Source organism: Tetrao urogallus (assembly GCF_951394365.1).
Source record: "Tetrao urogallus genome assembly, chromosome: 22".
In the NCBI taxonomy this organism is placed as follows: domain Eukaryota; kingdom Metazoa; phylum Chordata; class Aves; order Galliformes; family Phasianidae; genus Tetrao; species Tetrao urogallus.
In genome coordinates, this window is record NC_136835.1 from 1,432,432 (window position 1) to 1,460,098 (window position 27,667).

Consider the following 27,667-nt stretch of genomic DNA (forward strand, 5'->3'; position numbering starts at 1 on the left):
GCGTGTGCATGTGCGCTGTAGCTGTGCCTGCCCCACACAGCTCCCCTCCCCGTGACACCTGTGAGCTGGACTCCAGAGAGTGCATCTCCAGAGCCACTGCCCCCAGGCCTGGGCTTGTAGAAAACACCACACAGTGCCAGCCCAAAGCTGCCCTGGAGTGAGAGAAGGCAGAAGTTGGGAGACAGCTGCTCCCACCCTCCTGCTTCCCTGTACAGTGCACACTCTAACATGTGCTGTGGCATTTCCCCTGTCCTCCCGACCTGCCCTTCCACTGCTGCCAGCCCCAGACCTCTCTGCGCCCACCCTGCCTCGCTGCCTCCCAGGACAGGCAGCCATCCTCTCCTGACTCCATTTTTTGACCACCACGTCCCCTTGGGGGACAGGGAACTGCCTCACCTGCGTCCCAGATCCACAGTGTTTGCTGCGTAGAAGCTGCTGGCTGCCGCCCTCCAGCCCTGGGGACAACAGCCTCTGCTCCAGGACACGGGGTTCTCTTCCCTGCGCTTCACGGCCCCTCGGACTGAACGGGAACAAAGGAAGGAGCTTGGAACGAGCAGAAACCGCGTGCCAGGAGAGAGCTTGCCCGTTCCCCGGCCTGTCGCCTGTTTGAAAGCCATAGGGGAGCCAGCGCCGGCTCGGCGGCCCCACCTGCAGCTGCTGCCTCGCCTCAGCAGCCAGCGCACCCGGCTGCAGACACGCTTGGACCTGGGCTCCTGCCCCCAAGGCAAGAGACGCCCTGGCAGCACTGGGGAAAGGAGGTGTCTGTGGGAACTGCAGCATTTCTTGTTTTTCTAAACACATGGTTGTATTTATTGTTTTGTTGGGTTTTTTTTACAATGCAACTCACTGTTAGTACAGCTGCGCAGAATCAGTGTGTATATAGCAGGTCCCTGCACACAGGTGTACAAATAATGGTCTGCTCCTCACCTGTACAATATATACATATAGATCTATTTTTAATTCTAGCTCCAAAAGCCACTGTTCCAAACCCAATAGTAGGGGGTTTTATCCTGTTTCGTTGTGTTGTTTTTTTAAATATTTTTAGCCCTCTGCTCAGTCCTAGGGCCTTGGCCAGCACCCCAGCCCAGGGCTTGCTCAGCAGCGGCATGCCTGGATGGAAGCACTTTATGGATCGTGGGGTGACCTGGAGTTGGTGTCAGAGGAGGCACTGCGTGTCAGTGACCCAGTGACAGTGATGGAGGGATGCAGGCAGAGGGCACAGCTGGATCTCACAGCCGTGGTCCACAGACCGAAAGGACACGGGTCAGAGGAGGCGGTTTTGCCCTCGCTTTGTTCATACAGCAAAGGGAAGATGCCATGGTGTGTAAGAGCAACCTTTCCCTTTTGTACTCCCCTGCATCACAGCTCACCCTGCCCCAGGAGGAGGGTGTCACTGTGGTCGCCTCCCATCCCCAGAGCACGTGCTCTTGAGCTTGCTGACAATTGATAATGCTCTGTTTCCTTAATTCTCTGCCTCAGACTTGGACGTGAAAGTGCTTTGTTCTGAACACTGAGCTTCACTAATGAAAAAGGCAGCGTTCCTCCACAGGTGAAAATCAGAGCTACCTGCAGTGCTAGGGCCTGGGCAGAGCAAAGGCACCGGTTCAGGTGGATACTGGCTGGAGCACTACAAGCCTCCAGCAACCACTAACATAAAGCTCATCAACAAAATCCTGCAGTTAAAGATTGCTTTGGGAAAGATGTGAGGGAGGGAGAGAGGCAGGAGGAAACACAGGGTAGGAGATCAGAAGAGAGGCAAGCAATCACAGCACCAGGCAATGCCCCGCCAGCCCATCACACGCACCCCTGCACCATCCCACTTACCTGCTGTATTGGGAAACAGCATCCAGCTCCCGCGCTGTGCTCCAAAACTCATCCAGCAATTCAACTCCAGTGCAAGGTTATGCAATTGCAGAGTGCACACAGACCTCCACACCCTCGTGCCTGCCCAGGACCCTCCCCAGGATCCCAGAGACTCTGTTGTGGACCACTGCCTTAAAACATGCTGACAAGCGTGTGTGTGTGCATGTAGAAAGACTCAGACTGTGGCCAAATTCAGGCACGCCGTACCCTGGCAGCACTTGCACTGACCAACCCCAAAGCAAAGGTGCTTCTAGCAGTGCTGAATTTGTGCCACAGGCTGCAAAAAAAGAAAAAAAAAAAAAAGAAAAAAAAAGAAAAAACCTACAGAATAAGTACAAGATTTTAAGTGGTGCTGAGCACCTTGTAATCTCATTGAAATCCACGGAGAAAGGGTTGGTGCATCAGCCCGGGCTTTAGGAGAAAGTACAGGAGAGGGGATCCGAAGAACCGCAACTGGTTGGCTATCCTGAGCTGCAGTGCAGCCAAATTTGTTTGCTCCCCAGTGCTCCCTCACCAGGACCCAAAACTACAGCAGGAAACACCAGGAGAAAGCGTGTGCAGAACTCTGCCCAGAGGGAGGAGGGCTGGGGATGGCTAGGGCAGGCTGTCGCTATAGACTCCGGTACTCTGTAACCTATTGTCTGTGTAAGAACAATGAATGTTAACACAGTAAATTATTACATTAAAGAAAATAAAAAGAACCAAAAGCTTCTCATCTGCAATCTGTTCATTGCTAGGAGGGGAACTGCTCAGAGCACGCACAAGGAGCAGCAGGCGGATGTGGCGCAGGCATGTGTGACATCCCAGGGAGGGGACGCGAGTCCCTGCAGGCAGGTTGTGCTTTCACACAGCGAGGCGAAAAAGGAGCAGCACCAAATCACTGCATAATATACACACTTTATTTATGAATTTGTATGTATACAGACTTTCTATACACACATTACCTATATAATAAAAATGTACATGTGTATACATGGTCGTATAAATATAGAACTGTAGAAATCTTAGAACTGATCCTGTCTATTCACAGCAACTCCTCCCGTGGGACCACTTTGTTCGAGTAGCCGTCATTTGAGACTTGGACAAAAGGGGCAAGTGTCATTTGTGTTGGTTTGTGCCCAGAATTTGATGCACTGGAAGAAAGAGAATTAGTCAAGAGCCACTGGCACAACTCAAAGGTGCTGTGAACGTGGCGTTACTTCTCCAGAAGCGATGGCAAAGGGCATCCATTTTATGGGATGGCTCGTTTGCTCCTTAGGAACAGCTCGGTCAAAAGGTCACTGCGACTGGGGAGCCCTTTTCAACCGAGCTCCTGTGCACAGGCCTGCAGTGCACCAGCAGTGAGGTGAGTGCAAGCTTTCTCCATCGCCCTGTGCTCTATAACCTCCCAGACTCTCCTCCTCCAGGAATGCAAAAGGCCAAGATTTAACCCTCCTAAAGATGAGCACAAGCTCCAAGGCCGAATAAAGATAGCCTCGTTCTTAAAGCCACCAGCAAATGGTGGCCAGGGTGGCCCAGCTAAGAGCACGAAGTGACAGGACACAGAAAAGTCGATGGATTGATCATACCTTTCTCCTGGCAAAGTCTCCACACAACAGGAACTCACTACATACACCCAGGGACCCAGGAGAGGAATCTGCACTGGGAACCATAATTAAGGAACACAGAAGATGTACGTAGCAAGGAAGGACTTACCTCCTTGTGCAGCACATGCGAGCAGGCCATGGGATGAAGGTCGCTGGGCTGTACAAGCTTCTGGCACATGAGACATAGCTTACAGGCAGCTGGGGTCTGGGTCAAACAGCAAGAGAACACAAAGCAGACAGTTGAACTACACAGATAGACACACACATATTCAGTGTTGCAGCTACTGGTCTTGCAAGGGGCCCCAGCTTGCCCAGCTCTTCCCTCTGCACACCAATCCCGCAGCATTTTCTCTCCTCCTTGGATGCAGAGCACAGAAGAACCCACACTTCCAACCTTTCCCTTCTAACCCACCAGCCTGAGCAGCTGTGCAAGGAGAAAGAGAGCTCCCTGCTCCACCAGCTCATCCCTTTGGCCACTTCTCAGAAGGGCTCCCTCTCCAGCTGGCTTTCCCTGGAGATGGTGAAGTGCACTTGGAAAAACCACAAAATCTTACATGTGATGCCGTTCCTGGGTAAGCTACCTGGGCTGGGGGCAGGAACATTGGCGTGCTGATCTGAGGCAGCGGAGCAGAAAACATGGGCGCCCTGATTCGACCGAGAGGCTGTGGGAAAGCAAACAAGACATATCAGAAATGTGCAGAAGTGAAGGACAGCCGTGCTGCTGAGTTACCTTTGGGAAAAATTGCTCCCCTAGCATGTACAACCCAAGCTTGAGCTCTGTGTGGTCCCACCAGTGGGCCCCCATTCAGCTCGGTCTGCAGGGAGCCAGGGAACAGGAGCTGCTCGCTTCTCTCTGCCACCCAGGCTCCCTTTCCTTGCAGCCCCCCACCAGGAGCCGGCACGGCCCCCAGCACCACCCCAACAATCCTACCTGAGCCCCAGCTGCTGCCCGCTCCTGCTGCTCCGCGAGCTTGGCTGCCACCAGCTGGTTCAGCTCCTCCATAGTCAGACCCGCCATCGTCCTCCGAGCAGTCTTGATCTGCTGCAGGATGTTGGTGAGCTGGGCCCTGCAGAACAGCAGCCTGCTCAGAGCTCCCACCCGCCACCAGTGAGCCAAGCATCTCCCCAGAGGGAAGCCCTCCATCAAAAGACCCACAACAGTGACACAGCCCCCCAGCACCAGGGGAAGGCTGTATCACAGCACAGGAACATGTGCTCTCAATCATCCAAATGAGACGCATCGCATGCTGAGCTTCTGTCCCTCAAACAGCAGGAAGTGAGGGAAATCCCAGCTGGAGCAAGAGACAGTGCCCACCTGGTGCAGCACCTCAGCAGAGGAAGGCAGAGCTCTTGGCTGCTTTCAGGTCTCAGTGCTGTCTTTTAACTAAAGCTCCAAGTCTTTCTTACGGACAGAGAGCAGCCACCCCTTGTCTTTAGGCTTTCCTTATTTCTCCAGACAAGCTTCACTTCCCCTTATCCCAGCTCGCACCTCACCCAAACGTTTTCATTCCCAGGGAAGAACACCATGAGACACTTACTTGTTGCACTGGGGAAATCGAGTCAACAACTTCTCCAGCAGCTTCTCCAGCTTATCTGCTGGCTGTGACCTGTGGAACTCTGGAGTGACCTTAACTCCTCCCAGACCCGGTGGAGGAGGGATGGAGGCTGCAGGAGTCATGTGAGGACTGTGTGTGCCAATAAGCGATGCCACGACGGGGCTGTTTCTTCCTTGGGATGCAGGCAGCGGTGGGGAAGGCTGGTTGGGTCTGGAGATTGCAGGGTTCAGGAGAGGAAAGGAGAGCGCCCGAGGATCAGCGCTTGGCATGACCATGGGAACAGGAACCGGTCCTATGGGAAATGGGAGCCTGGGAGTAAGGGATGGATTGGGCTGGAATGCCGTCAGCATGAAATCTGTCTGAGAAAGAAAAACAGGGGGGGAAGAAAAGGCTGGTTAGAGTAAGTCCATCTCAAAGCACAGCTGAGCATCTTCCTCCCCAGCCAGGCAGGAGCTGAGCTGAGCCACAGCCACTGGCCATTACGCTTCTCGTGGCAAGTGAGGGCCATGCAGCCTTCTCACCAGGGGCAGCAGGTGAGCCCAGGCAGACAGCTGCCTCAAAGGACAAGCAGAGAGCTCCAAAAAGTATAATCCTACAGAGTCTCCTTTCACAGACTTAGCACAGACACCGGCAGTCACAAGCCAGCAAGCAGGCTATTCCCAGAGCCTCACAGCAATCAAAGCTTGTATTTGTCAGACTGGAGAGGCACTCACTTCTGAGGGTGGAGGTGGCAGTGTTGGGGTTGGGATCTGTGGGAGGCTGCTCAGCTTCGTTCCATTTCTCACCATCTGAATGTGGTCATTGAACTGATCCTAGAAGAGAGAAAAGAAAACAGGCATGTTTATCAAAGCCTCTGGCTAAGGAATTTTGGGGCTCCGAATGCCTAGAACAGGCAAATTCCCCTGGCACTGTTGCCTCAACAAAGCACTCAGTCCCAGAATGGTTGCAGGCCCCAAAGCAGACACGGCTTGGTTTTGCAGGACTCAAGAGAATGAGAAAGGACCTGGAAGGAGAAAGAGAGTAACTGCCTCTGTTATTAACCCAACACACTGCTTTCATATCCACATGGCTTATCCACATTCATGAGTCTGGATGCAGGCAGAGCTCTGCAGCTGCTCACAAATGCTGACTGACTGTGCTACACCTTGGGACACAAACCTCTTTGCTGGTCTTACTCTTCTCCCAAAGAGAGCTGCAGCTAAGCATGTGAAGAAGCACCGACGTGAACCACACACCCAAGCTGGGAGCTGCCTGCAGGAACTTACTCGGACACTTTCCTTCGTCATTCGTATCCTGTTCAGCCTCATCTCCCACTCCTGCTTTGGCCTCATGGTCTCCAGTGTTGGTGGTGCAGACCTGCAAGAACAATTTAACGTTCCCTCTTGCAAGCATGCTGTGTCACTGGCAGCACAGCAGAAGCAGCTGGAAGCAACCAACTCCCCAAATCCCTCTGCTTTCCCCTAACAGGGGTCCCCTCTTCTGGCTGGGGAGGAAAAAAAGCTCAAACCCAGGGGAGGAACCCTACAACAGTGCATGGTGCTACCACAGTACAGACTGATCTGGTGCACACAGACAAACACTACAATCAGCACTGTGCCTACACAGCAGATGAGCAGTAACAGGAAATATTTAAGCACAGCCAAACAGCTCCATCCCGTGACATCACTGAATCACATTAGATGAACAAAGGAAACTGAACCACTCCAGTCAAACTGTCAGAGCAAGCAGAGGAGGAGGAGTTAGGCACACAGGTACATTCAAATTACCCTTTTAATTCTGAGGGACTTACTTGAGGTAGGTGAGGTGCAGCTCTGCTTCTTTTTCTGCTTCTTCTAGTTTCAACACCAGCAGCTCCTTTCGGCTCTCCAGGGACAGGATCTAGCACACAGGGCCCCACATGAAAGCAGTTTCTTATGCCCTCATTTCCTGCTGCAATACTGTGACTGTGATCTCTTCACTAAGCACCACACTGCATGCACAGGGGCATCAATCCCAGCTAATGTTTACTGCACTGACATCTGCTTAACTCTTTTCTTGCCTTCCTGCTCTTAATTTCACAGAATCTGTCATTAATGATCCAGAATCTCAAAAAGACACCTGCAAACCAGCTGAAGAGGAAGAAGTCACCTACAAACCTCTGCTTTCCAGGCCCGTTCTGTCTCCTCGAGGATGTTCCTGTTGATTTCATTGTGCTGGTTCTTCAGCTTATCTAGCTCCATCTCCCATAGCTGCCTGCAGACAGAAACAGAACGACTCTGCTCCAGCACTGGAATCACTTGAAAGAAGAGATCTGACAAACTCCCACAAAGCCAATTGATCCCTGCAACTCCTGATGGAGTGGAACTGTGGAGCATTGGCAGCCTCCAGACCGTGACATCAGTCACATTTCCCAAGGCTGTGTGAGTCAGAATCCCAGGAGTGAGCGCTGCAGAGCAGCAAACAAATACAGTGCAAACACAAGTGTACAGCTTAGCAGAGAGGGCAGGAAAGAACTCCCTCCCTTCAGCAAAATTCTGGCCAGCTCCAGGGAACGGTGCACAGTTCAGGTTGCTTCCCAGAACAACACACTCCAGTCCTGAAGGAGGAAGATGGCCCTTTCCACCTGTAACTGGGTTTGGAACTTCTCTGTGCAGCACTAAAATGCCTGAAAGGCGCCCAGGTTTGAAGTAGTTGGGCAGCTGTAGGAAACAGCACGAAGAAATAGATTTGCCTGATTTTTGGGAAGCTGAAACTCAGTCAGAAGTAGCAGCTACAAGCTGAGTCAATCCATTAGGCATAAATTCCAGTCTCGTGGGATCTTTATGCCACAAGTACCAAGGAGCCTCCTTGAGAGCAGGATCAGAGGATTTAATCCAGAGGCTGTGAGCAAAACCTGCTGGAAGGGGAGATGAAACCTCTACAATACATAACTGGAGCACTGTGAGACCACCACCTCCAGCCTATCCCACAAGGCTCTCCGAGACAAAACGACCAGCACAAGAACGTTCAACAACATTAATCAGGTAACAGATAAGAGCCTTACTTTTCATCAGACTGCTCTGCAATCAGAGAAGCAATCTTGTTTTCCTTTTCCTCTTGCTCCTTCAGCAACCTGCACGAACACAAAGAACAGATGGAGTCACCTACTGCAAGGTGTCAGCACACAGCCACTGGTGTGCGCGTCTCACCTTCACACTGTGCATCTGCACAGCCGTGTGCTCAATGCCACAACTCTGGAGACCAAACTACACCTCCCATGTTTGAAAGCAACCACTGCCATCCTCACGAGCAAAAATTTTGCTGTATCACAGCAGTGAGCACAGACTGTGGCTTTTATCCAGGATCCACCACAGGGAACTGCGCCTCTCTGACAACGTTTGCCACAGTTCATGCAGGGGGACAGGAGCTGAGTGCTGGGAGCCATTACTAAAGCAGCTTTATGCAAAAATGTCACTGAGCCCTCAAATTAAGAAGTCAGATCTCTGAGACATCCCAGAACGGCTCCCTAAAAATGCCAATTCACCATTCAGAGGAACCTGAAGCCCTTTGCCTGCTTCAGAACCCCTGTGAATCTAGCACGATTCTTTGCACAGAGCAAGCTGCCTACCTGAAAGCAAAGCATGACTGTGCAGTGTGTTCTGAACCATTAGGCACAGGCAGAGTATTTGAGCAGGAAATTTACAAGAAAATAGGAATTTTACAACAGGAAACACTGACATTTACTACATGAAACAAGGCACTGCCAATGACCTGTCCTGCCTCCTGCTGAAAGGCTCTGCATTCTGAAAGACAGAACACAGAGCACAGCGGAGCTGCCGAGCTCTGTCTGCACATACAGGTACAACAACCACATCCAGCTCAAAATTCCTTTGTGGGACCACGTTTGCATGCTCACAGAAACACGCACTGCTTCCAAAGGTTGAAAGCAATCCTCTTTTACTTAGTCTGTATACAGCAGAGTTGAATTATGCCTTCCTTCCTAAAAAGACCTGCTTGTTCATGCCAGTACCTTCTGCCTTTCTCGCAGAGTTTCTCAATTTCTGCTTTCAGATCCTGCTCTTTCTGCAGGAATTCCTTCTTCTCTTTCTCCATCTTCTTCTTTGTCTCTTCCCGCTTGATCGTAACGGCCTGAATTGCTTTCAGAATCTCCTATAGAAGCAGAAGCAAGTAAAGAGCAAAATCCTCAAGAAATGGCTTTTTTTTTTAATAAATAAAGACGTCGTTTTCTTAACAAACTTGGAGAGGTTATAAGATTACAGACATCAAAATCTTTCTTTTTAGTTCATGAGTTTATCGTAAGGCAACCCAGGAGACAGACAGAAGGTCAGAACTGCAGGTTCTCCTGTCTCCTTACAAGGACAAGTTCTAGCTGATGAGCCACCCATGATTCCTTCTGTGTTAACCTGAGCCCCACACAGCTAGCTGTCAATCACTCATTCAAGCTCGGGACCCATTGGCAACAACTAGAGACATCTAAATAAAGGCAGGGAGATAATTCCCACTCCACACCACTCTCCCCACCAGTTTCCATGTGGAAAAAAAACTCTTGCATGTGTTAGAGAGAAGCTGTAAGACCACCAGACACGCATGCAAGATGCTTCGCAGTTCTAAACCCTCAACACCCAGATCTGAGCAGGAATCAATCCTTAATGCTGTGAAACACACTTATAATACAAGGGGAGAAGTGCCACGCTGCAGGTCGCTGCCACTTCTTACGATGCTTTGCACCTCACTGTGCCCCTCAGCACAGGCCCAGGTCAGCCCACCTCAACCACAGAACTGCAGGGCTAATGGGCAGATAACAGAAAGAAGACTTTGCTAATTACCTGGTGGTTCTTCATCTCTTCTTCCCTCCGCTGCTGGAGCTGTTTGAGCTGCACCTGCAGCTGGTTCTCCACTTGCCGCTGTTTGTCCAACACCTCCTGGTACCGTTCCTTTAACAAAGCCCTCTCAGACATCATTTTGTCCTGCAGCAGAGAGCAGAAATTCAAGAACCTTTCCCCTCCATCACACCACAGGGAGCGTGGACACAAACGGGAAAACTCAGCAGAACAGTACATAGAAGCCCAGCAGATGCCAAGGCTTAATCTGTGCAGAAGCACGGCTCAGTGACTCCCACCACCAAAGCTCACACTCTGGAGGTCAGAGAAAATGAATGGCAGCACTGCCTGAAGCTGCAGCCAGAGCTGCATTTCCTCTTCTAAAGAGGACAGGTCAGGAAGCCAAAGCTGGTATTTAAAGGGGGAAAAAAAACATCCTGTGGGAAGGGCAGGGAAGGCAGCACCAGGATGCCGAGTGCCACGAACAACCCTGCCTCCAGCTACCTCCTATACATTGCTACAATTTCACCACAGGACATCCTGAGAGCATTTTCAAATGGCCTGGGATGCCTTGATAGGCAAATGAGTGAAAACGCAGTGAGTGGTGGAGGGAAATGTTTTTGATGGTTTCCTTTTTATTTTTTAAATAAACAAGATATTTAGAAAGAAACAAACCGGCAGCGTTTCACTTAATGTGGAGCCAGAAACAGACCGAGATTCACAGCCCTTATTCACTGAACTGCCAAGATGATCTTCCTTGCTCATACATAAGACACATTAGAGCTACCAGGTCCCACAGATGCTACCCCCACCACCACTGCTTTGCAGCCTTTCAGAACTCAGGTCATGTTGCTGACTGCTGAAGCACCACGAGAACTTTCTGAGCACCCACAAGTTCCCAGAGCTGCAAGGTACAAATCGCCCCCTGCGGGAGCAGGAGCAGCAGAACCCCGACCTACCACAGGGCTTCAGTACCCACCAGGTTCTTCTCAATGTCCTGATCCGTGTTCGCATCCGCGTCGGCCGTTTTGAAGTCAGTCTGTAAAGGGCGACGGCTCCCATCAGACCCCCCCGCAAACACCCCGGCCTCCCCCCAGTCACCTCCAGCGCCGGAGGCGTCCCAAAGCAACGGCTCAGCCCCGCGAGGGGTCGCTCCCCGCCAACGCATCGCTTCACTCCTTTACTTAAAAGCCGCCTCGGAAGCCCCTCACCGCCAACCCCCGTTACACCCCCGGCCCCGGAGCTTCTCCCCGCCGCCCCGCGCCCACCTGCACCGCGATGTTCTGCGAGGGTTTCACGCTCGCCTCCTCCGCCTCGTCCTCCTCCGCCGCCCCCTCGCTCTGCCCCGCGGCCTCCGCGCCGCCGCCCGGCCCGCGCTCCCCCTCGCCTCCCGCCGCCTCACCGGGGAGGGCCGCGGACTCCGCCTCTCCACCAGGCGCCGCCTCGCCGGGGCTCTCCGGGGCGGAGAGGCTGTGCGAAACAAACAGGTCACCCGCCGCCGTAGCCGCGACGCGGCCCCTCCGCCCGGCCCCGAGGCCTACCTGGCGGGCGGCGCGGCGGCGGGGCCCTCGGCCTGCGCCCACTCCAGCGCCATGGCGACCCGACCGGAGGCTGCGGCTGGGCCCGGAGCGGCGCCGCTCGGCCCGCGTACCGCCCGCCCCGCCCCGCCCCTTCCGGCCGCCGCCGGAAGCGCCCGCGGCGACGGCGCCTCCTTGCGGAGCGGAGGTCGCGTCGCGGAGGGGCGGGCGCGGACGTGACGGCGCTGTCAGAAGCCGCGGCATCCGGCGGCGGAGCGGCACCGGCGGCCCATGCGGGGTGAGCGGAGCCGGGCTGCGGGATCGCCTTGGGGCCCGGCAGGGCGTCCGCGGGGGACGGGGAGCGGCGGGCCGTGGGTAGGGTGGGCGTCCGCCCGGCCGCGCCGTATGGAGAGGGCGGGCGGAGGCGGCCGGAGCGCAGGGCGCGGGGCTGGACTGGACTTTAACCTGGTGCGGCCCGGCAGCGCTGGGTGCGCTGGGTGGCGGCCGGCAGCGAAGCCTGCGGGTGAAGCGGGTGTCCGACCGGTGAGGTGGGTTTTCCCTGCTGCTTTCCTACAGCAGAGGGCAGAGATGGGCCGGGCGCTGCCCTGCTCGGGGCCTGGCGGTGCGGGATGTGAATCACAGAATGGCCAGGGTTGGAAGGGACCCCAGAGAGATCCAGAGAGGCTGTGGATGCCCCGCCCCTGGAGGTGTTCAAGGCCAGGCTGGATGGGCAGCTTGGTTTGGCATTAAACGTGGAGATCGGTGGTCGTGCACGTGGCAGGGGGTTGGAGCTTCACGATCCTTGAGGTCCCTTCCAACCCGGGCCATTCTGTGATTCTCTGATTCTGTGACAGTGCCAGGGACCGGCAGCAAACACAGCTGGGACTGTGGCACCTGCACTGGAAGTGCTGGAAACAGGTCTCACCGTTCCTCTTTTTAGTCGCTGTTCCTTTTTGTCATCAGTATTTGCCTTTTTCGGCTCTTTTCCAGCCTGCCTGTCTGATGCCGCATCGGGAGCGGAGGTCGCAGCGATGGAGCACAGGAGTGCAGGCTGTGCGCTGCATCCACACGTGCCTTTGGCTGGGCGCTGCTTGGATCCCCTTCGTGCTGCCCCACGGACTGAGCCGCAGCACGGAGCTCGATGATGGCCACAGTGTGGCCCGTGGTCACGGGGAGCTGGCGTGGGCCGTCAGCTTGGATGTGCCGGAGGAGGAACTGGAGCAGCGGGCGGAGCTGCTGGCCCAGACCGCAGGGCTGGTGAACATGGGCCGCATCGGGGAGCTCAAGGGCCATTACCTCTTCTCCTACCGGCCCGACAGCCACCCGGCACCCGAACCCGAAGCAATAAGGAAATCAGTGGACACTTTGTTTGCACAGCATGACAGCGTGCGGTGGCATTCGGAACAGAAGCTTCTGAAGCGCTCCAAACGCAGCCTGCACTTTAATGATCCCAAATACCCCCAGCAGTGGCATCTGGTGAGTGGTTTTTCTGCCTCTGCCCTGATGGCAACGTGGGGCCCTTTGTGTGGTTACGAGTGAGAAGTCACGTGGGCAAAGCAGCAGCTGTCTGTGCATCCGGTGCTGCCTGTGCAGTGCTGGTGCTCTGCTCTGTGGCTGAGCGGCTGTTGCACGCTGGCTGTGTAAAACCAATCCTTAGTGACTGTCCTTGACACCTCCCTGCACTCGCCCTGGCCCTGCACTTTGTAATTGTGCAAAAGGTTCCCGCTCTCAGGGCTGATGCGCTGCTGCTCTTCCTCATGCACTGCTCTCACTGTCCTTTCTGCTGCTCAGAACAACCGCAAGAGCCCCGGGAAAGACATCAACGTCACCGGCGTGTGGGAGCGGAACGTGACGGGGCGCGGTGTGACGGTGGTGGTGGTGGACGATGGCGTGGAGCACACCATCAAGGACATACAGCCAAATTACGTGAGTGCCGGCGCTGTGGGTGTGAGGGACAGTGGGCAGGTGGCTGGGCGTGGGGACGCCCTGGTGGTGTCTGCTCGTGTGTGAAAGCAGATGCCCGAGGAATCCCAGGCATTTATAAGGAGTGGAAGGAGCGGTCCTTGAGAGCAGACCTGCAGACCTGGGGGTCCTGATGGATGAAAAATTGAACATGAGCCAGCAGTGTGCTCTTGCAGCTCAGAAAGCAAATGGTATCCTGGGCTCCATCAGAAGAGCGGTGGCCAGCAGGGCGAGGGAGGTGATTGTCCTTCTCTACTCTGTCCTTGTGAGGCCCCATCCAGGTCCGGAGCTCCCAGTACAAGAAAGGCAGAGAGCTGTTGGAGAGGGTCCAGACCAGAGCCACAGATTTGATCAGGGGGCTGGAGCATTTCCCCACAACAACAGGCTGAAGGAGCTGGGCTTGTTCAGCCTGGAGAGAAGAAGGCTACGGGGTGACCTCATTGCAGCCTTTCAGTACCTAAAGGGAGCCTGCAAACAGGAGGGGAATCAAGTCTTTGAAAGGGTAGATAACTGCAGGACAAGGGGAAATGGTTTTAAATTGAGGGAAGATTGAGGTTGGATGTCAAGGAGAAGTTCTTTGCTATGAGAGTGGTGAGGTGCTGGAACAGCTGCCCAGAGAGGCTGTGATGTCCATCCCTGGAGGTGTTCAAGGCCAGGTTGGATGGGGCCCTGGGCAGCCTGGGCTGCTATGAAATGTGGAGGTTGGTGGTCCTGCCTGTGGCAGGGGGTTGGAGCTTCGTGATCCTTGAGATCCCTTCCAACCCTGGCCATTCTGCGATTCTGTGATTCTGAGTTGTGACCGTGGCTCTGTTTTCAGAGCCCAGAAGGCAGCTATGACTTGAACTCCAATGACCCCGACCCCATGCCTCACCCTGACGAAGAGAACGGCAACCACCACGGCACTCGCTGCGCAGGGGAGATCGCTGCTGTGCCCAACAACAGCTTCTGCACGGTGGGAGTTGCCTATGGGAGCCGCATTGCAGGTAGGTGCAAGCTGTGGCAAAGCTGTGCGCTGAGTGTTCTGCTCTCCCCACGTGCTGCTGGGGCACGGCCCCCCCGAGAGGTGGCTCAGCCCAGGTGGCTATGAATCAGGCAGGGCTTGCTGAGACTGATTCCTTCCTCAGAGGTAAGGGCTCAGCTCTTCCTCAGCTCTTCCTCAGCTCCTCTCCAGAGAAGCCTGACAGCGGGCTAGGTGTGTGCTGGGAGTTTCCACAATATTCACCACACAGTTAAGCAAATGTGTGCCACGCTGCACGGAGATGTCCAGTCCAGTGCAGAGCTACAGGCTGCATCTGGAGGCGTTGGAAAGCAAATGTCCCCGAATACGCCGCATTCCCCTTGGGTGCAAAGTGCTGCGCATCTGCCTTATGCAAAGCTGGCAATGTGCTTTGGTTGTCTCTGGAGCTCTCACTTTCCTTTGCAGAGGGAAGTGAGATCTCTATGCCTGACATCCTTGGCAGCGCTGCTGTGTGATTCTCTCCACACCCAGCAGATGGTGCCACATTCCCTGTGACAAGCACCAGCCTCCTGTGACAGCCCTGCTGGGGAACAGGCTGGGCCCAAGGGTGCCAGCAGGGTCCAGGAGGCACAGAGCATCCCAGGCCACTGCAGGTAGTTCCATGCCCCTGCTCTGCTTGTGGCTCCCCATTGGGATGCTTCCAGAGCAGCCTGTGGGTCATAGCACAGCCCCAGCTTCCAACCTGCCAAAGGGACTGCAAACAGAAACTGCTGGTGGAACTCTGGTAGGAGAAGAGGTCAGCTCAGTAGTTTAACTGTAGCAATGTGAATGCAGCAGTAGGAAGGGGTTAGCTCCAGCTCACTGCGGCAGAACCCAGCATTTCTTTGACCTTCGGCTCTCCAAATATGTGCCTGACTTTGCAGGGTGAGCGCAGGAGGAAAGCCTTGAGCTCTGGGATGGCACAGGGAGACATGGCACAGGGAGACATGCCACGGCAGCATGGAAGTGCTGGAGCCAGCTCATCCCTAGCTGGGCTGCTCAGCTTCTCCACAGAGCAAGGCTCAGATGTGACAGTAAAAAGCCACATGCACTGTGCCGGGCAGGAGCTGAGATGGGTGGGCAGTTGTACTGTTTATAAATAGTCTTAATTGAGGTGTGTGCCTGGTTTCCATTTGTAACATTCTTTGCCAGCCGAAACTATGATGTAAAACTGTAGTTATTAAGGGTTAGGGTCAAGGAAAACTCAGCATTGAGCTTTTGTTTATGCTGCTGAAGAGGTCCTGAGCACAGTAATTGAGGTGTCTTACGTCTCTTGTACCATTTCCTCAGTCATCAAGCATGCCACCCATCCCAAAGCAATGCCTGGCCATTTGGTGGCCTGGAAGGGGAAGTAATTGCTCCAGGCAGGGACTAACCCTGAAAAGAAGCAGTAACGTGGAGCAGTGCTCTGGGCAAGGATGTTCTGGAGCACTGAGGAGTGAGTCTAACGGGTGTTCAGTTGTCCTTTCCCTATCACCAACTCGAATCTGGCCGTGGGACTGGAGTATTTGCTTAGCAGAAAAGCCGTGTCTGGCAGAGGATGTGGAACTGAGCGTGAGGATGTGTCTGCAGTTCCAGATCCTGACTTCAGTGTGCCCCTGCAGACTGATCCTGGTTATAGTTTCAGGAGATCTGGTTCAGTCAGGCTGGGAGTGGAAGCATCCCTCCTGTGAACCCGCTGAGGAATTTGTGCGTGCTGTTTACACAGCTTGCTTTGATCCCCTTCTGTCACGTTCATTGTCTTCTGTCTGCAGGCATCCGAGTGCTGGATGGGCCCCTCACTGACAGCATGGAGGCCATTGCCTTCAACAAGCATTATCAGATCAATGACATCTACAGCTGCAGGTGAGCCTGCATCACCTCCAGTTGGGAGGCTTTCTTTGCTCTACTCCAACACTGCGTAGCTCCTTCTGATGGCAAACTGTTGCTGTCTGTGACTCCTCTTACATCACAGTGTCTCTCTTTGCAGCTGGGGTCCAGATGATGATGGGAAAACTGTGGATGGCCCCCATCAGCTGGGAAAGGTACAAAGCAGTTCCAGCAGCACGGGTCGCCCCTGGCCTGGCCCTGCAGTGCTGGTGGTTTTTTTCCTGCCTGAGCAGGCAGGGCAGGGTGTTGCTGTGGTGCAACGCACAATTGTTGGCTCCCATTGCTGCCAGTAGAGGTGTTACACGTTTGTGTGGTGGGGAGAGGTGACGTTGCTGTGGGAGGGCAGTGTTCAGGCAGTGCTGGATGAGCTTTCCAAGGAGAGGCTGGCTGTAGCAGGAAAGTACTGTTTTGCAACCTGTGGTGTTATTCTGACACCTTTTTGCAACCAAGGGATGCTCAGGGAGCTCTCAGCTCAGACCAGACATTCCTAGCACTAACAGCTGCCTGCAAACAGCTTCTGCTGCAGGATGCTGCAGTGAGGGCTTGCTGCAGGGAGCCCCAAAACTGACTCCGTGTTGCTTGCAGGATGTGGTTCTGCTTAATTTCTCTTTTGCTTGGCAGCCTCCTGCTGTACTTTTCTGACCATGAGATAGCTGTTTTGTGCCATTCAGAGCAATGCTGACACCTGGGGTATCAGCTTGAGGTGACAAATTGTTTCCAGTTACGCAGTTTGTTCTCTCGCTGCATGCAAATACTGCAGGAGGAAGCTCTGGGGCACAGTGTGTCAGGTGCACGTCAGGGCTGAGGCCTTGTAGAGGCAGAGAGCCTCACTCAGCAGGATGCTGGGGAAGGCAGCACCTGCAGAACTGTCCCCTCTCCACAGGCTGCCCTGCAGCACGGTGTGATAGCCGGCCGCAGGGGCTTCGGGAGCATCTTTGTGGTGGCCAGTGGCAATGGAGGGCAGCACAACGACAACTGCAACTATGATGGGTATGCCAACTCCATCTACACTGTCACAATAGGTGAGTGTACATGTCTTCTGTCTTGCTCTTTCCCAGCGAAGGAGAAATTGTTGCCTGCATTCAGATTTCCATCACCCAGGCTGTGAAACCCGTGCTGCCGTGTTTGGGGAATGACTTGAAATGCAGCATTCCCACTATGTGTGTTAGAAAAGAAACAGCTAATCCATTTTCTTGTGGCCCGAAGCTACATGGGGGGTAGAAAAGCTGTTTAATATTAAGCACGGTGAAAGGTTGTTTTTAGTGGCTGCCTTTCCTGTAAATCTTCCAGGCTTGGAAAAATACAGGCTTGGGTCTGGTTTCCTTCCCCAGCTCCCAGGAGCAAGCCCTGTCAGTGCTCTGTCTCTGCTGGCAGTGTTTGCACTGAAAGCAGTCCTGGTGCTGAGGGAGAGCATGCGGGGCTAGGAAGCCATATGCACCATGGCCTGACCCTCCTCCTGTCCACCTCTGCACCCGGAGCTCTGGGGGGTTAGGATGTGCTCATGGCTTGTTATTGACAAAACCAGGTATCTGCCTGGAGCAGCAGACACTGCAAAGCAGCAAGGCAACCATCCTGCCCTCCCCTTCTTCCTCTGTGTCTGGGGAAGGGAGGAGTCCACCCGCAATTATAGACCATGGTAGCAGATGGGGATGTGGAAGAAGCACAGCCAGCAGAGCAGGTCCTCAGGGGCTCATCACCTTGCAGTCTCAGTGGTTAAAGTGAGACAGGCTTCATATGGCCGCTGCCTTTTGCTTTCCTCCAGGTGCAGTGGATGAGATGGGCTCCATGCCATTCTATGCTGAGGAGTGTGCCTCCATGTTGGCCGTGACCTTCAGCGGTGGGGACAAGATGATGAGGAGCATCGTGAGTACCACGTGAGGCACATGTCTTCCCCTGGGCTCTGCCAGCTGCAGGGCTGTAATGCGCAGTGCAGCGCAGACCAGGGACAAGGCTCTGTCTCTTCCGACTACCACACAGCTGCAAGGCAGGGAATTATTGTGCTTTTTAGCTATTTATTAGTGGTCTGAGCAGGAGATTCCTGTTTCTAGCTGTTCCCGGCGCTGTCACTGTCTGTCAGCAGGTAACTTGCAGTGCTGTGGCCCTCTCTCAGCTGGGCTGTTCCCTGGGCACGCTGTGTTCCTGGCCCCAGGTGCAAACCCTGCCTGCGTCATTTTTGCCTCCTCAACTGCAGGCAGGATCCAAAAGGGACAGGGACTGCCTTGTCTTATCTCCTGCCCTGTGCTGCTGGGAGCTGCAGGGAGAGGCATCTTCTGGGACAGGGGCCACTTGGGTGACCCCTGAGAAATTCCTCTGCACTGTGTCTCTGGGAACGTCACCAGGAGCTCCTTCAGTGACAGCTGGAAAACAAGCTGCATCCCATCTGTGTGTGCCCCTTTTGAACAGCAGGGATGGAGCTTGGAGCCCTGTGGGCTTTCCTGAGGGCAGGGGCCAGAGTGGAGGTGGGGTGTCTGCTGTGGCTGCATCATGTCCTGCCACTTCTGTTCTGCATGGAGAGCCAGGAGCAACGTTGGTCTTATTAAGCTGCTTGGCCACAGCTCTTCTGTTCTGGCACATGTGCCTTTCCCAGCTGAATATTTTTTTTCTGAATATTTTTATCAGCTTTTCCTTTTTTTGCCAAAAAATGACTTCTTGTCAACAAAATGTCCTTTTTCCCCAAGCCAAGCAGCCAGGCCTGTTTTTACCAGCCCCAGGCCTGACCCAGCACGTTCATACCAGGACAGAGATGCACTCAGGGAGCTGTCAGGCTAACCAACCCCTATGGTGTGTGCTGGCTCTGTTCTGTGGTGCCACCAGGAGCTGCAAAGCCCAAGCCATCCTGGGGTGTCCCATTCCCAGGGCAGGCAGAAGAGAAATGATCCCACGAGCAGGGAAGTGTGGCTGTGGCTCTGTGCCTGAATGAGAGGTGCTGAATCTGGACTTGTCAAACAGGCTTGACCACATGTTGGGTAAACTGGGAGAACAGGGAGAGCCTGGGAGAGGAGCACAGGGAATGGGAGAGCCTGGGCTTCTTAGCTGCCTAGCTGAGACTCACAAGCCCTTGTGCAGCTCCTCTCATGGTCCAGCACCAGGGCAGATCTCGCTCACTTACTTGAGCACGGCACAATCTGCCCAGAGCAGTGACTCAGCTCATGCAGCAGGGAAAGTAAAACCCAGAATGGAGCTCATTTTTTTTTTAGTATCAGAAATAACTTGAGTTGTCCCATGCTGGTTTGGAAATTCGATGCTAGGAAACAAGGCAACAGCAGCCAAGTAAGGTCTGTACTCTGCAGTACAGGAGTACAAGGAGCTGCTGTACTTTGAGTTACAAGTCTTTGGGTTTATGTCCAGCTACCCACAGCCTTCTGGTGGTGAGGTAGCTTTGCAGGTCTCAGATGCCCCTTCATTTTTAATACTGACAATGATGTGGCGGCTGGTATTCCATCAAGGAGCCAGAAGGAGAGGCTGTGCAGAGCCTGGGAACAAAGTATGACAGAGCCATCCTTTTTCTTTGCATTGATGTGCCTGCTCCTCTGTGAGCCCCTTTCTTGTTAAAACCTGCACACCCCTTTTCATAGTCTCCTGCTCCTAAGTGCCCTGTAACTGTGCTTCGGTGGTGTCAGGGTTAACTTCTGAGCCATCTGCTGGGCTTTTTTCTTTTACCAGTCAGTAAACTTTGTGTGGTTTCCTTAATGGGAAGAATTTAATACAGCTTCTGGCACGAGCTGTATTTCCTACTGAAAGTTTATGCTGCTCAGGGTGTTCTTTGTAGGACGTGCAGTGTCCGAGTGCTAACTGAAGTTGTTAACAGCTGACAGAATGGTATGGCGTCAAACACAGAGGGAAACACAAAGTGCAGCTCTTGGCAGTGCAGTGTGTCTCCCTGCTGAGAGCAGAGGGAAACAGACATTTGCAGTTTGCAAGGAGATGGCATAATTTGGGAACCTCCCAGTGCCTCTTTTGAGGCTCTGTGTGCTCCTGCAAAGCCCAGTAAGATCTTTCTGCAGGCATCCTGTGGTTCTGGGGTTACAGCGTGGTCAGCAGGGAGGATAAACCAGAGTCACACAAGCACTGTATCTGCCTTGAGCTTCTCCCCATGTTGCTTAGTTCAGGCCCAGATCCTCCCCCTCTCCAAAGGAAGCTATCTGCATTCTTTGCTTTACAACTGCAATGTGTTATCCCTGAAACAAGGGCATCCCAGGAGTCTTTATGTTGAGTTTGAGTTCCCTATAAATAGTTTCCCTCTTAATCAGCTCGTTCAAATTGGTATTTGGGTCCTAATTGCAGCATTTGAGCGTGGTGTGTGTGTGCCTGTCTATGACCAGTGCAGGTTTTCATGCGTGGGAGCAGAGCTGAGAGATGTCACCTCCCAAAGCCCCCAGGGAGGTGAACTGAAGCCATCTCATACTGGTTTCAGTACCCAAGGCCTGGCCAGGAGCTGCCTGGGAAATGTTTGCAGGCTTTTCAGCAACTAATCCCTGACCCTCTCCCCCTGCTGCTGCCCCGCTCTTGTTGTTGTTCTGGTCGAGGCTGAGGGAGGATGATGGGATCTCTGGCTGCCCCTCCTGTCTCTGAGCCTGATCTCAGCAACCACAGAGAGAAGGAAAGCTTGTGCTCTGCAAATTCCTGCCTGCTGGCTGGGGGGGAAACTGCTGGTGCGGAAGAGACTGCTGGAGACAGGCGGATTAGCGGTGGTTGATGTAGGCAGGGGGGCTTCGGACCAGCTCCCCACATCTGTGTTCTGAAGGGCGAGTCCTCAGGCTTACAAAGATTTTTCTCTCTTATTTTGTGTAAAAGCCTTGTATGTGGGGAGCTGGAATCTGGACGCTGGCGCTGGCATGCTGTGTTGGTGCTGGGGCACTGCATGGTGCTCGGCAGTGGTGGGGCACTGCTCTTCATTGCCTGTGCTGTCATGCTCTGATTCCTGCTCCAGCATCCTGATGCCAAAATGCTTTCCCATCCGTTCACCTGAGATGGATGGAGTTTAACAGACATTTGTGGCTGAGTTGGCTTACCTGAGAGAAAGGAACCTGCACTCCTGGCTGCACAAAGCCCGCTTGTAACTGCCATGGCATCAGTGCTGCAGGGGCTGGCTTGGTTCCTCCTTTCCTGGGACAGTCTGCTCAGCCCAGGCACAAACACCCAGGGTGGAAAAGGTTTTCACCATCCTGAGCAAAGAATAATCCGGTGTCCCAGTGGACCCTGGCACTGGAGGAGGGGGCTGGCCAGGTGAGCCCATGCCTGGCTCTTTCTTCCACTCCCAGTTTTTCTGAGCCCCTCTTCATGTTCCCAGCAAGCCCTTGAGGGATCTTCTCTTCCTCACCAAGCTTGTGGTAGAGCAATAGCAATTGCATCAGTACTGCTGTTGGTAACGTACAAGCAATAGATCAACACTGCAGGGCCCTCAAGAAAACCTACCAGCTTGCATGCACCATCCTGCATGCTGCTGGGGGTGCTCATGCAGTAAATTAGGGCTCTTGCTTCCACATAGTGCCCGTGGGCTGCTCTCACTTAGCAAGCTCTCCACATCTGCCTTCTCTGCCAGGAGCACAGCTGCTGGCCTGTTGTGCTTAAGCATTGCTCATTTCTTAGCTGTGCACAGCGCAGAGCCCCAGAGCCTCTGCCTTTTATACTATCTCTGTAGTGTGAGGAGCAGTGCTGACCTCTGGATGTCCCTCAAGAGCAACTGAGCCACTGTCCTGTGTCCCCAGGGCTAGTGGTTGTGTCTCAGGCTGAGCCACGAAACAGGTGGCACAAGAGCACGACTCAGTTGCTCCCATTCCTAGCCCAGCCACAGCAGCGTGGCAAAGATTGGCGTGACAGGAAGCATCTCTCCTCTGTCTCTGAAGGTGACGACAGACTGGGACTTGCAGAAGGGCACAGGATGCACGGAAGGCCACACAGGGACGTCAGCTGCAGCTCCGCTTGCTGCAGGGATGATTGCTCTGATGCTGCAGGTGCGGCCGTGCCTCACCTGGAGAGATGTGCAGCACATCATCGTCTTCACAGCCACCAAGGTGAGCCAGCGGCCCTCCCTCCTGCTGCGTCTCCCACAGCTTCCCTCCAAGGATGCTTCAGGATGGCTCTGGTCCTGCAGCGCACATTCTTGTTTATGTCTGTCTGCCCCTATATAAATCTCTCAGTTGTCTGGCTCCCAGCAAACGGATGGCCTTCTCCCCTCACCCCATGTTCCTTCCAGGAATGCGGCAGAGGCATTTTCCACTGTCACGGTAACAAATGGGGTATTTGCTCCAGGAGTGCCTCCATCTGTACAGGTCTTCCACGCACTCGCCGATCCTCGCCCGCAGATCCTGAGGCTGTGTGAGCACGCAGTGCCTGACACACGTCCCCAACGTGCCACCCAGCGCTGTGCAGCGGGGAAGCGAGGAGCTCTGTTCTGCTCCAGCCTTTCCTTGTATTCTCCAGAGAGCTGAGCTCTTGGAAACAGACATAACAGCTCAGTGGCAAACAGTGCTTTTGCTTTTGCACGGCCCTGACTCCAGCCCAGCTCCTGCTGACATGGTGGAGCTCCCAGCAGAAACCTGGAGTGGGAACTGTTGGAGCTTTTGATTCCAAAGGACAGGGCTCCTCCACAACCTCCAGGGAGCAGGAATCTATGTCCAGCTCACGCTGTATCTAAGAGGAAACTCACTTTGGCACAGGGCAATGTTTTCCACAACTTCAGGCCAGCTTTGCCTGAGCAGTACAACCTGATAAATGATGGAATACAGATCCTTCTGGCCTGAATCTTGTTGATTTAAAGGACTAGGTTTCTTCTCCCCAAGGCTTCTGCCATTCCACAGTCCGTGGCTTGGGTGGCAGGGAGAAAGGAGCAGCTGGGATGTTTCAGAGCAGAGGCATTTGTGCCCTTTTGTGCTGTTTGATTTCCTTTCTGAGGAGCTGGGGAGCCTGTTTGTCCTGGGACTTGTTTCAAGCAAAGGTCAACCCGTTTCTTTCTAATGAGGCCATATAGGTTTGCCTCCCCACTGTGCAGGAGATTTCTGAGCCTCCCTTCCTTCAGACCCAGTTCATTTGCTCTGGGTTTGCAGGGCTGCCAGGGTCCCCCAAGGCAATGAGTTCTTATTTCTTTCTAGTACGAGGATCGTCACGCAAGGTGGGACGTCAACCGGGCCGGCTTCAGCCACAGCCACCAGCATGGCTTCGGCCTGCTCAACGCCTGGAGGCTGGTCAACGCTGCCAAGGTAATTCTGCCCCTGTCCCAGGTGTGCTCCAGAGGCCCCTAGAGCAGACCTACCCCAGCAGCAGGGGCAGTTCCCTGTGCTGGCAGCGCATGGGGTGACACTGTTGCAGTGCAGGCAGCAGCGAGGCTGTCGTCCTGCCGGCCCTCACTGCAAGGCTGCTTTTGGTATGAAGTCATGAGGCTTTCGGCAGTGCCTGAAACCTGCTGCCGAGCTGCTGCTCTCTCACAACTATATATAGCCATGGGCGAGAACTTTCGCTCGTGGGAGACGACAGCTCTGATTCATGGCTTGGGGAGATTCGTCAGCAGCCCCAGCACCTTCCCCGTGCACAGCATGCTGCAGGGAGGGCGTCATGCCCCAAAGAACTGGGGCGTTCTGAGCTGGCAGCTCTGTGTCCCAGGGCCTCTGTGGTGTGCTGTGGTCAGAGCAGGGACATCCCAACCTCTACTCCCTCATACCACCAGTTGCACGGAGACCAGAGCACTCCCCTTTGGCTCTTCATCCTCACCCACATACAGAGTGCTGCATAGCTGTGCAGGGCTGCTGCCTGTTGCCAGCAATGCTCAACTTTTCATGGGATTGTATGGTATGCTCTTCTCCCAGGGCTTTGAGCCCTATCCTGCTGTGCTGCTAAAAACATAACAGCTCCAAGTAACTACTCAAAGCCACTCATCGCAAAGTGATGGAGACAAAACCAGAGGTGCTGTTTTCCTGGAGTCACGAGTCTGATTACCCTCTCCAGCCCACAGGCAGTTCCTTGCCTTCTGCTCTTAGACTCATGGGCACTCTTCCCCAGCCCTGCGCTACTTGTCACTGCCTGGGTTTGCAAGCTGGGCCCATATCTGTACACAGGAGGGGTGATATGAGTGGCTAGCAAGAGTGATGGGAGATGAGGAAGTGGTCATGCAGGGAGGGACCAGGCTCCTCCTGAGCCCTTTTGCTTTCCACCTGGCAGATCTGGGAGTCTGTTCCATACCTCGCCTCATACGTCAGCCCGGTGCTGAAGGAAGGCAGGAGCATCCCTCTGCTGCCACAGGAGCTGGAAGCCACGTGGAATGGTAAGGGCAGGTGTGGTGCCATGTGGCAGCGTGTGCTTCTGCTGAGGCTCAGAGCCTGTCCACCACCTACAGGGGTTAAGTGCTGGCCTGCCTGGCCCCTTCCCTGTCTCTTTCTGCTGCCCACAGAATCACAGAATGGCCAGGGTTGGAAGGGACCTCAATGATCATGAATCTCCAACCCCCCTGCCACATGCCCCTCCCCAGAGGACCTGTTTTCTGTTGATTTGCACACCCTGCCTGCTCCCCGTGATAACTCCATCCCATAGATTGATGTCTCTGAAGAGCCAGACGGGCTTTAGTGCACTGGGTTGCGCTGGGCAGCAGCCAGACCTGTTCCTCTGGCTTTGACCATTTTAGGTAATGCTCCAGCTCCTGACTTGGCCGGCCGCTGTCCACATAAACAAGGCGATGCTCAAGCTGCTACCAGTGGGAAGGAGAGCTGGGCTTTGCCCTGCACCCTTCCCACCCCCAGCAGCACCCAGCTCCCTGCTGATGCCCCAACTGCCCTGGCTGCAGCCCCTGGCAGGGGGATGGCAGTGGCCGGAGGCTGTTCCCCAGGGCAGAGTTCCCCCAGGAAGGAGTGAGGAGCTCAGGAGCCCAGCACCTCACTGCTGATCCTCTCCCTTCCCTCCTTGCTGGCCAGCTGGGAGATGCTGGGGGGCACAGGTTGCACACTCTCCCTCTGTCCTGTCGCCAGGCTCCCTGGCTGCCCTGCAGGCACCAGCACTGCAGAACCCAAGGGGTGAGAGGGTGACCGCAGGGGTCTGGCAGCAGGGTTAGCCCTGCTGTGCCTCAGAGACGAGGGCCAGGGCTAAAGCTGCTCCTTTTGCCCTAAATGGAATTATGAGCTGAAAGCTGAGCAGCTGCAGCTTTGGGAAGAGGCAAAAAAGAGGCAATTGGGAGAAGTATGCGCAGAGGAATGTGCAGCCAGGGGCACTGTGGTCCCCCAGGTGCTACAGACTGGCTTGGGGTTAACCCTTTCCCCATGTGGCTTCAGGGAGCACACTGCAGTCCTGGGCTGTGCCTGCTGTGCCTTTATAGGAGGCAGCAGAGTGCCCACCTGCTTCTTGGGCTGCCTGGGGGGGCTGAGCCATGTGATACAACCTGTTCTGAAGCGTGCCAGGATTTCCTCTTCTATAATTAGTGGCTTCAGGGCTGTGAGCATCCGTGGAGCTGTGAATGGTTTGAGACTGGAACAGGGAGTCTGGATACCAGGTTTCTCACCCTCTTTCCACATCTACCTCCTATATAGCTTTGGTTCAAAGCAGCCTCTGGGGCTGCTGAAAGCTTACACAAATCCAGAGGGAATGGATTGATAAGGGGCAAGGTGCTATTTCATTGCAGTGTCCACAGCACACTGGGTGGGCTGACGAGCCTGCAGGCCCTGAGTCAGGGCAGGAGAAAGCTGGATGCCAGTGAGACCCTCCTTGGCTCCGGGGGGGAAGGCAGCAATCAGTGTTTGTGTCCTTTTGTAGTCACCACCACCGACCTACAGCTCTCTGGCATGAGAACCCTGGAGCACGTGGCAGTCACTGTCACCATAACGCACCCCCGCCGTGGCAACCTGGAGATCAGGCTCTTCTGCCCCAGTGGCATGATGTCCCTGATAGGAACCACCAGGAGCATGGACTCGTAAGCACTGGGGGAACAGAGGCTCACACCACAGAGCAGGACACCCAGCCCATCTGGCCCCGAGCAGGGAAGTCAGGGCCCGTGTCCAGCCCTGTGTCTCAGGCTGCTTTACAAACTCATGGTTCATTTCTCCCACTCTCTGGCAGGGATCCTAACGGCTTTGCTGACTGGACCTTCTCCACAGTTCGATGCTGGGGTGAGGAAGCACAGGGCACGTACAGACTGGTCATCAGGGACACCGGTGAGTCCTGCTGCTGGGGTGCTCTCGGACAACAGCTGGGACTGTGGCTGAGATAGGAGCAACCCCTCTCAGAGCCACTTGGCCAGGCTGTGCACCAGTACCATTGTGCCCTGGGGAGCTGCCAGCCCAGCACCTGGGCTGTAGTAGGTTAGCCTGATGCATTGCCAAGTGGGAGTTCCCTCTGGTCCAACCTGTTTCTTCCCCAGGAGATGACAGTCTGAGGCCTGGGACCTTGAAGCAGTGGCAGCTCACCTTGTACGGCTCCTCCTGGACCCCAGCAGAGATGAAGGAGCGGCAGAGGTAGGAGACCAGAACCCCATCTCAGGGGGGATACAGGAGCTGGAGAGCTAAGGGACGTTACAGAAGTCTCTGAGCTGGAGCTGCTTGGCTGGAGCAGTGCCATCACGATGTACAGGGCAGGGTGAGCTCAGCTGCTGTCACCTAGCACAGGGTTGCCCTCAGTAGGTTGCAGAGGCAGGTCTTGGGTTGCATAGAAGAGCCCTATTGCAGAGCTGGCAAAACCCTCAGTGGTGTGAAAGGTGCTCCAGAGCCTTCACAAGCATGTCGGATGTTCTGTTGGAGTCATGCTTGCCTGTGGGAAGCACACCTCAGTGGGTGCCTTTATCTTCCAGACTGCTGGAAGAAGCCATGAGTGGGCAGTACCTGAACAGCGACTTCTCCCTGCCCTGCCCTCCGGGTCTGGAGATCCCTGAGCAGCAGCACTACACCATCACAGCCAACACACTCAAGGTGAGCCTGCCGTGGGCTGCTGGGAGGTGTGGGGCAGGCCAGGGAGTCACTGGAGAACCTGCATCACTGGGTCCTGCTGGTGCTGGGCCCTCTGCTGTGGGACGCGCCAGGTGACGCTGCGCAGCTGTGGGGTAGTTGAAGGGTTTTGTGTCTAAAGGGATTTCCTCCTCCGCAGACCCTGCTGCTGTTGGGATGCTTTGCTGTGTTCTGGACTTTCTACTACATGCTGGAGGTTTGCCTGAGCAGGAACAACGTGGGGCTTGACCTGACCTGTCACAGTTCTGGTGCCTGCAGATGGTACCGGCAGGGAGGGAAGCACAGAGCCCTCGAGAACGGGCTGGAGATGGAGTCCGTGCCACTCTACAGGGAGAAGGGAGTTGAGGACATCGAGGTGGAGTGTGAGCTGCTAGAGCCTGCCCAGGAGGATGCAGGGGAGGAGGGGTCCTGGACCCCCACCCGCTCCAAACTTCCCACTAGCAGCAGAGCTGCAGCCCCTGCCTCAGCAGGGTACCTGGGCCGGGAGGCAGCAGCTGAGCTCCTCGCAGACGACAGAGAGCTGCAGACATGCTAGCAGGGGATGGATGGGCTTTGGGCTGCGTCCCCCTACTCGGTACGTCCTCCTGGGCACGGGCAGCAGA

At 54.7% G+C, this 27,667-nt stretch overlaps 2 protein-coding genes across 2 annotated transcripts; one reads left to right on the forward strand and one right to left on the reverse strand.

Moving 5' to 3' along the window:
• Positions 1-3,468: 3,468 nt before the first annotated feature.
• RNF214 (ring finger protein 214) lies at positions 3,469-11,398 on the reverse strand (the record flags this gene model as incomplete). Its single annotated transcript, XM_079545720.1, has 14 exons — positions 3,469-3,654; positions 4,004-4,111; positions 4,381-4,516; positions 4,988-5,364; positions 5,719-5,817; positions 6,271-6,361; positions 6,795-6,883; positions 7,141-7,237; positions 8,028-8,096; positions 8,994-9,133; positions 9,811-9,951; positions 10,784-10,843; positions 11,073-11,274; positions 11,346-11,398. 14 exons carry the CDS (start codon positions 11,396-11,398, stop codon positions 3,469-3,471), a joined length of 1,848 nt encoding a protein of 615 aa, XP_079401846.1.
• Positions 11,399-12,323: 925 nt separating this feature from the next.
• PCSK7 (proprotein convertase subtilisin/kexin type 7) lies at positions 12,324-27,600 on the forward strand (the record flags this gene model as incomplete). The annotated part of the gene is made up of 15 exons (XM_079545769.1): positions 12,324-12,797; positions 13,113-13,247; positions 14,101-14,266; positions 16,035-16,125; positions 16,250-16,304; positions 17,033-17,171; positions 17,912-18,012; positions 21,996-22,163; positions 23,241-23,348; positions 24,304-24,406; positions 25,882-26,038; positions 26,185-26,279; positions 26,486-26,579; positions 26,912-27,029; positions 27,205-27,600. 15 exons carry the CDS (start codon positions 12,324-12,326, stop codon positions 27,598-27,600), a joined length of 2,400 nt encoding a protein of 799 aa, XP_079401895.1.
• Between the last annotated feature and the right edge of the window lie 67 nt (positions 27,601-27,667).